Source organism: Chrysochloris asiatica, unplaced genomic scaffold (assembly GCF_000296735.1).
Source record: "Chrysochloris asiatica unplaced genomic scaffold, ChrAsi1.0 scaffold00029, whole genome shotgun sequence".
Lineage (NCBI taxonomy): Eukaryota > Metazoa > Chordata > Mammalia > Afrosoricida > Chrysochloridae > Chrysochloris > Chrysochloris asiatica.
In genome coordinates this window covers 19,887,933-19,900,083 of record NW_006408547.1, presented here as the reverse complement: position 1 = coordinate 19,900,083, position 12,151 = coordinate 19,887,933, and the positions used below count along the sequence as shown (strand labels likewise).

Sequence of the window (12,151 nt, the reverse complement as noted above, 5' to 3'; positions counted from 1 at the left end):
GCTTTATTGACGATGAAAATACTTTTGACTGTGTGGCTCATGACAAGCTACGGACAATATTGTGGAGAATGAGTACTCCAGAAGCCTTACCTGTGCTCACGGAGAACAAACATATCCATAGACCAAGAGGCAGTCATCTGAACAGAACAAGGAAACCCTCAAATGTTTAAAATCAGGAAAGGGTTGTATATTTTCACCATACGTATGCTGAGCAAACAATCTGAGAAGCTGGATTATATGAAGAAGAACATGACATCAGGATTGGAGGAAGATTCATTGACAACCTGAGATATGCAGAGATAAAACCTTGCTTGCTGAAAGTGGAGGACTTAAAATACTTCTTGATGAAGATCAAAGACCATAGAGTTGTACCTTAATGTAAAGAAAACAAAAATTCTTATCACTAGACTAATAAACAGCATCGAAATAAATGGAGAAAAGATTAAAGTTGTCAAAGACTTCATTTTGCTTGGATCAACCATCAATGCTCACAGAAGCAGCAGTCAAGAAACCAAAGGATATATTACATTAGGCAACTCTGCTGCAAAAGATCTCTTTAAAGTGTTCCAGAGCAAAGATTTCAGTTTGAGGACTAAAGTGCACCTGACTCAAGCCATATTTCCAATTTCACATATGTACGTGAAAGCTGAACAATGACTAATGAAGATGGCAGAAAAAATTGATGCATTTGAGTTATGGTGTTGGAAAAGAATATTAAAACAACCGTGGACTGCCCTAAGAACAAACAAATCTGTACTGGAAGAAGTACAGCCAGAATATTTCTTAGAAGCCAGGATGGCATGACTTCACCTCTCATACTCAGGACATAGTATCAGGAGAGACCAGTCCCTGGAGAAGGACATCATGCTTGGTAAAGTGGAGGGAAAAAGTGGAACGCCTCCCCAGAGAAATGCACTGATACAGTGGCAGCAGCAATGGGCTTAAGCGCAGCAATGACTGAGAAATTGGCGCAGGATCGGGCAGTACTGTGTTCTGTGGTGCACAGTGTTGCTATGAGTCGGTACCGACTAGACAGCACCTAACAACAAACATTCCACAAAGCAGAGCTTTCCACTGTAGTAGACAACTTAGGTATTCCTTATTTCATCCCACACATAGCGCCTACTCAGTGCCGCCTCCTACCAAGTGACACCATTAACTGGAACATAATCTTCATACGGGAAGCAGAAATCAACAGGCACCTCACTATGGGTAGAATCTAAGAAAGGAGAAAGACAGCTTTCTAATGAAACCGGAAAAGGAATTAATCTAGATACACTTTTATAAACCTCCAAAGTACATCGGTAATGGGCCTTATCTACCTATAAGTCTTCATCAAAGACAATGAATGTCACAAGATTTCAGAGAAATCTTGGCTTAAGTAGAGAAAAGCAATGAAAAGCAAAACATAACAAGATGAAAGAAAACTAGTGTTTAGGATTACTGCAAATCTATATAAACAAAAAATATCCCAAGGACAACGTCAGAGACTCCTAGTTCCTCTTCCTTGGCCTTACATCTAGAGGTTTCAGGTAACTGAAGGAACAAAGAGAAAAAACACAGTTGCATTGTTACAACACGTTTATTAAAGATATGTGTAACTTGCTTTTTTTTTTTTACTCATTTCAGATTAAAGCTAGTGATTAACTACCTATTACATATTTGTAATATTTTGAAGACAAAAATAGCTAACCCATCTTTCCTTATATTTGGCAGAGTGAAAGAATTTCACTTACTTTTCTCATTTATAAAGAGTACCGGCATACAATAAAATAACAGTTATCAATAAAATCATAGTTGATGAACAAGTACTTTCATTATCTTTCCAGACTTCACCACTGTCACTTTCTAACACCACTGTGTCTGAGGCTGGGTCATGCAGCTTCCACCACAAAAGCCGTCTTTTTGATTTCCATCAGGAATGATACCTGTTCCTATTAGGTAGATGTAGTTAATGGTCCTTCATTGTTAGAATCCATCATGCCCAGGCATGTCACCAATACGTTCCCTTCAACTGTATGATCGTGACATCTTAGACTACAGATCCCACAGGTAGTCCTTAAAGCTACTGGGATGAATTGTTTGAAAACAGCGTGTCATGCTACCTTCAATGATACGTTAGGTTTCAAAAGCTTTGGGGTGTTTTTGTTTTTGAAATTTTGATTGTGACTTGAGTGAAGGTTTCTAGAGATGATCGGTTTTATAGTCATCAAATCACGCCCCTTGTTGCATCTCACTGACTGCAGCCCCCTCCAGGCAACAACAGTATCCCACCCACTTCCTCCCTGTGGTTCAGATTTCCATTCCACCCTCCTTCCCAAAGCTTCACAATTTGGTTCTTAGCAAATGTTGCCCTTTTGATCCTGAATAGTTGAGCAATGCCTGGTGAGAACACCTTAATAGTGTTGTTGTTCCTCTCATCTACCGGGTGTGGCGCTGCGGGACAATGCACTATACAGCAAGGTCAGTTTCTACTGCAAGGTTAAGTGGTTCAAAGTCACCAGCCGCTCCTGGGAAACCCTCTACAGGATCCCAGCCTATCTACCAGTTGGCTGAAAACTGTGCACGAAGACGTGCTGCATTCCACACTGGAAGGGTGGCTGAGGCTGCAGTCTCTGCTTCCTCCAGTCTCTTTCTGACCAGGAAGCCCAGTGCTTTTCTCCCTCTATCTGGGACCTTCTAATGTGATCCCTTTCACAGTAGTTGGCATTAATAGTCAGGGCCCACCTAGTTCTGAGGGTCTCAGAGTCGTGGAAACTGATATTCCCATGTTCCATTGGTGTTAATTGATTCCAAGCATCTTCCAGTTTCATCATTCGTCTTTGTTTCACACACAGGAAACCAACAGTTATATCTAAGATGGCCACTCATTAGTTTTTAAGATCCCAGTCGCTACTCAGCAAAGTAGGATGTGGGACATTGTCTTTGGGAATTATGACAGTGGTGCCCAAGTCTATGATCCTAAACCCTCACCAGCTGCCTCCAGTCACCAGCTGCTGGAGTGTGGTACTGTCGAGTAAGTTTTCGTCACTTTGTCCCCTGCTCCACAGTATGCTCCACCACATTCATAGATATGCTTACAGCAAAGGTAAATAGCCAAATACAAATATCCTTTGTCAAACTTTATATATCTGTAGGTACATACCCACTTTGGGCTCTGCTATGGCATTGCAGGATAAGCACTGAACTGCTACCCATAAGGTAGGCAGATCAAATCCACCAGTCACTCTTGAAAACCCTACACAGGGTCACTCTGGGACAGAACCAACTTGACAGCATCTAACAACAACACAGCCATTCCCACTCTCCCTCCCATACCTGCTCAACCTGTGTTATCTGTTCATGACTCTGCCTGTTGAACACTGTTCGTTGGGGGGCTGTGTATATGCCAGTATTTAACTTTAACCCTTGCATGTTTCCCTGTGTCTTTACCTGTCTTCACCATCCTTCTGAAACTTATTAATTTCTTTTTCAACTTAGAAGTTTATTTTGAAACTGACTTGCCTTCCATGCCATTTGGAAGTTTTATAACAACACTTTTCCTTCTTTTTGCTAGGGAGTTGTGTTCATTATAAATTGATACCTTAGGTTCCCTGTTTTTATTCAGTCTTGTGAGTTTGTTTTCCTTTGCTGTTGTGAATCGCTGTCAAGTCGGTTCTGACTCACAGAGACTCTACTCTGTTCCGTGTATTCAATGCCTATCTTCTCATCTTTCAAGATGTTAGAGAAGTTTTCTTTCAACAACTCTTCTACTGTTTCTTCTGAGCTTGTCTCTAGACATCTCTCCTGTTCTTGAATTCTCATCACCCACAAATTATTCCTCTTCATGAATCTCAGGCTCTCTTTGGCTAGTTTTCCTTATTTTTCTAGCTTACCCGTACTGAGCGATATACCCTTCACGCTTACTAATTCAGGTTTCCGTTGATTGAAATCTACTCTTTCACTGTTTGAAATGTCCACGCTTATCTTCTGGATTTCTACATGCCGCTTTTATACTGTCTGCAATCTTTCATCTATGTGGCTTGCTCCTGTAGTGTTTTCCTGAATTTTTCCTTGTTTTCCTCGACTTTTCAATCAATGATTTGAAGGTATCCAAATATTACTCTCTTGCATCCTTTCTCAAGTATTCCTATGCTTTTTCTTCCTCTAAAACATTTCTGTCTCTGCCTCTTGGTCACTTGCTTGAGCCGTTGTTTCTCATTTCTTCATGTGCACAAAACTGTCTGTTGCTTCTAGACACAGTGGTGTCCCTGTGTGTGTATTTAACTAACGACAGTATGTTGGTGTGTTCCTAGGCACTCACCAACTGCCTCATGGTGGGTGTGAATCAAGACAGGGAGTATGCGCACCGTTCTCTGCTTGCATAGCTCAACCCAGTTTAGGACAGCTTTGGCTAATGTTGGTTGTTGTTGTTAATCAGGTGAAGAGTAGCTGGTGTTGGCTCCTGCCCAGTGGATAGGACTGCAGAGGGTATAGTTGTGAATGGGCTATATGGGAACGGTTGACGTTTCCCACAGGGTGAGGCAAGACAGAAAAACACGCATAAGAGAAACACAAAGAAAAAGAAAACAGTAAAGGGAGAAAGAGAGAGAGAAAATAAAAAGCAGGCAACAGCTAGAAAAAAAGTACCATCATCGAAAGGATAAAAGAAGGTGCAGGGGGGTGGGGGGGAAACAAACAATGAAAGAGAGAAGTAAGAGAAAACAGAAAAAGAAAGAAAAAGTACTCCAGACAACTAGGGAGAAGGCTGAGAGGCAGAGAACCAGAGTAGGTCACTGTGAGCAGGCACTCCGCGTCAGCGGGCACTCACTGGCTGGCACTTCACAGCCGACTTGACAGAAGCAGACTACCAAGTCTTTCTCCTGCAGGGAACTGAGGAGGTTCCAGCCAGGATTGTTTAGTTCTCAGATAAGTGCTTACCATGCTCCTTCACATACATACAAACACTAACCCAAAGGAAGACTTTAAGATGCAAAATAAACTAGCAACTTTAACAATCTAAAGTTGTTGTTGGTGTTTCTCATTGTGACCCTGCCTAGGGTTTCCAAGGAGCAATTGGTAGGTTTAAACTAACAACTTTGCCTGAAGTACTTATAATCTATTCCAAATACTAGGGGGTTTCCCTGATTTATAGGCAGTTCCCAGATTACAAATGAGTCCCATTCCCAAGTCTGTGTTTCAGTTTAATTTTTAATTAAATCCATCAGTTTGTCATATACAGGAGTCGTGATGTGGCACTGTGGGACAACGCAGAAAATCACAAGGTTGATTTGAGCCTCAAGGTCAGTGCTCCTCGGAAACACCACACAGGGTTGTTATGAGTTGGAACTGACTCGGTGTCATTTAGCAGCATTAGCAATAACATTTTGATGTGTGTTACAAAGTAATACACATTTGTTAATATAAACTACTGTACACACGTCAAAATTTCAATATAATAGTATTGGTGGGGGGTTCGTTCATAACTAAGGATTGCTTGTAATTATATTCAATGCATATAAAAATTTTAAATCATATTAACATTTTAAAAGATCTCATTTATTCAAGCCTTATAATGGCAGAAAAAGGCACTGCACTGCCAGGTTGGTTTGAACCTCAAAATTGGTGGTTCAAATCCACAGCTGCTCCTCTTAAACCCTATACAGGGTCTCTATGAGTCATATCCAACTCAACGGCACTCATTTAACAACAACAATGGTATGGACAAATAATGACAATCACAACAATATGTTACATGGCAGGAGCAGCACACAATCCCACACATACAATATTACAACAAAAATACTGCAGTAATATAAATGTGAAAACTAAAGTCATAGAATTCTTAGAATAAAATACAGGGGCATGGCTATGGGACTGAATGTTTACTGATTTTATCAGATATGGCAAAAGCACAAGAAGCAAAAGACAAAATATAAACATAGAACCTCACAAAATGAAGTAATTTTGTGTATCAAAAGGCTTTATCAAAAAACACGACGATGGAAAACGAAATTCAAAAGGATGAATGTTAAGGTGATGTTCTCCCATCTAAGCTATCACTCAATTCACAATAAAAACTTCAAACAACATGACGAGACAATCAATCTATAGACTGGAAGGAAAATTCCAGGAACCATATATCCAAACAGTCTAGTGTCCAAAATATATTTTAATATCTTACAACTTAATAACAAAAAGACAAACAATCCAATTTATAAATGGACAAAGGACTTCAGACAGTTTACGTCACCCAAGAGGATAATCACGTAGTCAGCAAGCACACGGAAATTGCCCTGGACATGGCTAGCCATTACCTTTTTGGCGTCCATGAGATTCTGACTCACAGCAAGCCCACAGAACAACAGAGCAGAACTGCCCCCAACCCCCATCCCCAGGGATACCAAGGCTGTAAACCTTTACAGAAGCTATGGGACAGCTGATGGGTTCCCTCCAGAGAGCTCTGCTTTAGCAATCCAGCACCCACCTACTTCACTGCTAGAGGCAGTTTTGTTACTAAGTGCTGTTGAGTCGGTTCTGACCCATGTCGAGTCGGTTCCAAAGCTGTACAGGATTTTCCAAGGTGTGGCTGGTAAACTTTAACCACCAACCTTGTGGTTCAAACTGACTTTGCAGGTCAGCACATTAACTCGCAGCACCCACCAAAGTAATAAAAAATCAACAATGAGTTCTCACCTCCCCTATATGAGAATGGTAAAGATTTCAAAGGAAAACAGGTGTTGGACACATCATGGAGAAAATGAAACCCTTACCCACTGCTAGTGAGAATGTGACATAGGACAGCCATTGTGGAAAACAGCCAGGAGGGTCCTCAAACACCTGAACACAGATTACCATGTTGTTGGTAAGTGCTGTCGAGTTGATTCCGACTCACAGCGACCCAGTATAGGGTTTCTGAGGAGCAGCTAGTGTATTTGAACTGCCGTCCCTGTGGTTTAGATTGACTTTGCAGTCCAGTACTTATCCTATAGCGCCACACCAGGACGCCACATGACCCAGCAGCCCGAACTCGAGGTCTACACTCAGGAGAAGTCAAGGCAGGGATACAAAGCGAAACCTGCACACCATGTTCACCGCCGCACTATTCACACAAGCCAAACAGCAGACCCCGAAATGTCCATTAACAGAAGCATGGATTAAATAAACCTGATATATACACACAAAGGACTATTATTCAGCCAGTAAGAGAAATGAAGTCCTAATGCATGACACAATATGCGTGAAACTGAAAACATCATGCTGAGCAAAATGCAGCAGATGCAAAAGAACAATCAGTTCTCTGAAATAAGTAAATACACAGAAACTGAAGACTGGTAGTGGTTAGTGGGTGGGAAGGAGGGGAAACGAGGAGCTTTGATTAAGAATCCACTGACTGCGCTGATTGGAAAAGGACAGCGAGAATGATTACACAACTTCAAGAGTATGATCAATGTCACTGATTTGTACATGTAACTTCTTGAATTGGAGTTTGTTTTATTATGACACTTTGCAACACAATAAAAAGCATAAAAATGCAAAGAATTAAGAGAACACTTCAAAATATCAACAGTGGTTATAACTACATGGCAAGTAAGGGGTATTATTTTCTTCTTCATCTAGATAGTTCCTAGATTCTATATTGTTGAATTCTGGAGATTTAAAAAGAATAATTAAAAAATAAAAATTTTAAAGATTACTTACCACATTATAATAGCTTTTGTTAATTGCAGTTGTATCAAATCCTTTGGGAGGGCTCTTCAATGCTCCTGACTTGGGAGACACCGGCTTTTCTGAAACAAAAATTACAGATTTACTCATCAACACCAAAGGTCACGAACTCATTGCTGTTGTTGTTGTTATGTGCCGTGGAGTCAGTTTTGACTCCTAGTGACCCTGCATAGGGTTTCCATGGCTGCAAATCTTTACAGGAGCAGAACGTCTCATCTTTCTCCCGTGGAACAGCTGGTAGTTTCAAACTGCTGACCGTGAGGTTAGCAGCCCGGTTCGTAATCACTATGCTACCAGAGCTCCTTCGTTTCTGTTGTTAGGTGCCATCAAGTCAGTACCGACTCATAGCAACCCTAGGCGCAAGGAAATGAAACAGTGCCCAGTCCTACACCAATCTCAGCATCACTGCTACAGTGAGTAGCACTGCTGTTGCCATGGTGCCAGGCCATCTCACTGGGGGTCTTCCTCTTTTTCTCCGACCCGTCACTTTACCCAACATTTAGAGTATGACAAAAGGCACTGAGACATCTCACACGTTCCAAGTTTACTCATCCAGCAATCGCAACCAACATGGCCAAAACAAAGACAACATGGCCAAAACAAAGACAAAGAGAAAAGGCCTCTCCATCACTCAGAGATCCAGCGGCACCTCACTTAGCCTTTTCAGTCACAGAAATGCAGCTCATTCATAAGTTTATTACTCTGCCCACTCTCCCCACTTCAGGATGATAATGCCTAAGAGGGAGCAAAACGAAGACCATTTTGACTACATATTACCTTAAAAGTGTAATAAACATACAAGATTACCCAACTGGAATAAAGAAAATGTTAAGATATACACGACAATATGAAAATATCACAATCCACAGTTGTAGGTGGAGTCAGACGAGTCTAAGTACAAAAGGATCTTTCTCAAGAAGTAGTGCCTGCTTCAAGGCTTGACATGACCGTCACACAAAGGAGACAGACAAGGAGAAGAAAAAACAGCCCAAGCAAGGATGAAAAAAAGTATAGCATACAGTGTACAGATTACTGAAGAAAATGGCTTCTTAAAAAGCAGATAAACAAAGAAGTTACATGCAGAGGGAGAAAGCATACTGCTCAGCTCTGACTATAGCCCGAGGTAGCAGACTCAAACAGGCTGCCGACTCAAAAACCTCATTCCCCTAAGAATTTCCACACCAGGCACGGGGATTAAAGCAGGTGTGATTACTTCAAGGATTTAAAACTTGCACTGCTTTCCATCTAATATTTATGAACACCAGGCTGATGTTGTTAAATGCCATCGAGTTGGTGCCGATTCATGGCGACCCTGCATAGGGCTTCCGAGGAACGGCTGATGAGCTTGAACCACTGACCTTGTGGTTCAAACCGACTTTGTAGTCGAGCGCATGAACCCACAGAGTGGCCACCTCAGGCCTCCACTGAGCACCAGAGGTACCAAATGAGATCTTGCTAATTGACAACACAGTTTTCGGTATGTGTGTGCTTTCCTAAGGCTGTTAGTGTATAGTGCCATGGAGTCAGTAGACACAAATACTTCTCTGTCTGACAGATTCCTCACAGGGATCATTTCTTTTATAAAATGAAAACTCTAATATCACATCACTGTCACAGCTAACAAAATTAGTATCTAATGCTGAGTCTATATTCAAAATTTCCATTATTATTTGTTACAACAATGTCTTTTTACAGTCACTCACTTTATTTCAATCAGGAACCAAATTAATATCTACAAAGTGCAAATGGTTATTTGGGTTGTTAAGTCTCCTGTTCCAGAAAAATTGTTAAGTCTCATCAAGGCAGTTCTGAGTCAAAGCAACCCTGTATATGGGAGCGGCTGATGGGTTTGAGCTGCTGACCAGGTGGTTACCAGTCCAGCGCGTAGCCTACAATTACCACACCAGGACTCCTGTATGAAAGTGTTTCCTATTGATTTTTGTTTCATTCCAGCAGAGAACACACAAAGGATGATCACTTTCTCTATCATCTATTCTAATTAGTTTTCTATTTGCAGAGCCTCAGGTAAGCTCGATAAGGGCAGGAAACGATATTTTCACTTTATACCCCTAGCTTCCAAGAACTCTGGTAGTGTAGTTGTTAGGAGTCAGGCTGCTAAAATCAAGGTCAGCAGTTGGAAACTACCAGCCGTTCCAAGGGACAAAGATGAGGCTTTCTTCTCCTATCAAGATCTATAGCCTCAGAAACCCTATACAGGATCTCTATTGAGTCAGAATCGACACCACGCCACACTACCACCCGCCACCCCTAGATCCCAGAACAGTGGTAACTTATGCAAATGTAATTGCTAACAAACTTGACAGTATGATATTAAAAATGCAGTTGACCAAAGGCAGAATGTAAAAGGGTCAAGCTAAGTTCTCAGTTTATAAACTGCACCATATCAAGAGTTGACTGCCAAATAGCATGAAATGTAAAATAAGAATTTAATAACTATATTAATTCTTGGAGCTCTGACGTGGTGCTGCTGGATAATACAATGAACCGCAAAGTCGGCAGTTCAAACTCACCAGCCATTCCTCAGATATGCTATCTATACAGAGTCACTATGATTTGGGACTGAGTCGGTAGCACTTAACTAACAACTTTTATAAACTGAGAGGCTTTCTGCTCCCACAAAGATTTACAGCCTCGGAAACCATATACAGGGTTGCTCTGAATCAGAACAAACTGGATAGCATTTACCAATAAAAACAATGTATCACTTTCACATAAATAAAACACAGCTAACACTGGAAGACTAAGAACCCTGACTGAACTTATTACACACATCAGTTTATTACTGGGATGTGTCCTTGAAATTGAGATGTTAAATCATGATCAAATGGGAAATTACTATCCTCAGAGTATCTCCTACTGTGCATAGATGTTTGGATGAATGTTTCTTTATTAATCTGGGGGAATATTAACATCCACATTACAGAAAGTATTCAAACGATCTAAATAACCCCTAGTTTGTACATGTTACCTACCCGACACATGCATCAGATGCTTGTTATCTGCCGTTTTATAATTACATCCCTCACTACCCATTAATATATTTTGCTGTAGCTGTGAAATGCCTTTGAGTCGCTTCCGACTCATAGCAACCCTGTATAGAGTTTCCGAGGAGCAGTCAGTGAGTTTGAACTATTGACCTTGTGGTTCAAACTGACCTTGTGGTACAGTGTTTATCCTAGAAAGCCACACCAGGACTTCCAATTTATATATATAAACACACACATACATAACTGAAAGAGATAGTGTACTGAGATGCCCATCTTCTAATGCAGCTTTACCCCAGTTTCTTACAGAAACACACACACACCAAAACAAAGAGCTTGAGTAAGCTTTACAACCACTGACAAAGGAAAACAAGGCACCATGTTACCTCTGCCCCTTCCTACACAGATCATATTTATTCAAACACTGTTCTTTCACAGCTAAGTTCATAACTGCATCCAAAATACAGTTTGCATTGTACATTACTTTTTAGTGTGACAAAGAAACAGCGATTATTTTTTTTTAAGTTACAAATTTAGGAAGTGGCAGGCAGTGAGACTGCTCATTAAAGATCTGTGGATGAGCAGATGACAGTTACATTTCAGGTTTTTCACCACTGCCAAGTCCAGGTGATTACTCATCATCTCAAGCTAACCAGCTCCCAAAAAAGATTTCAAAGAAATGCCATTACTGTACAACAGACAATTAGCTGTCTAGAAACGGGAGAGATTAGTCAGTTATTAGACATTTTTTCAAAAGAAATGTGAACATGCATGCATATCACATAAAACGGGATTTATAAGGATACAAATGAATTTTGTCTGCTTACGTTTGATTTGATTTAGCCTTCGTTTTGCTAACTAAACGCATCAAGTTTCACGCTAACCGCAGACAATTTGTTGTTGTTGTTAGTTTCCATGCTGCCGGTTCTGACGCGTGGCAACCCGATACACGACAGAACGAAGCACTGGCAGCTCCTGGCCATCTTCCCCACCGTTAGCTTTGAACCCACTGTTGCTGCCACTGTCTCAATCCCTCTCATTTGGGGGAGGGTGGGGTCCTTCCTCTTTTGTTGCTGACTCTCCACTTTGCCAAACATGCTGTAATTTTCCAGGGAATGATCCCACCTGATAGCATGTTCAAAGTATGTGTCAGGATGTCTCACCATACTCGCTTGGAAGGAGCATTTTGGCTGCATCTATTGCCAAACAAGAGTTGTTCGTTCTTTAAGCTGTCCAGAAACACCATCATTCCAACGCATGGACAACTATCTCTCATCTTTTCACTGCCCAACTTTTGCATGCATATGAGACAATTACAAATACTATGATTTGGATTTGAGGCACCTTAGTTCTCAAAATGACATCTTTTTTCTTCAAAACTTAAAAGCAGGCTTTTGCATCAGATTTACCTAATGCAGTGTTGTTGTTTTCCAGTGCCA

At 41.0% G+C, this 12,151-nt stretch overlaps 1 protein-coding gene across 1 annotated transcript in view; it reads right to left on the bottom strand.

Moving 5' to 3' along the window:
- The window catches only part of LOC102831059 (rho guanine nucleotide exchange factor 7-like), a 231,445-nt gene that overhangs the window by 69,608 nt on the left and 149,686 nt on the right, over positions 1-12,151 (bottom strand). Inside the window, exons 6-7 of the mRNA XM_006851543.1 lie at positions 7,681-7,769; positions 6,676-6,680 (exon numbers count right to left, since the gene is read on the bottom strand). Coding sequence (XP_006851606.1) covers positions 6,676-6,680; positions 7,681-7,769 — 94 coding nt within the window. The remainder of the gene's footprint in view (positions 1-6,675; positions 6,681-7,680; positions 7,770-12,151) is intronic.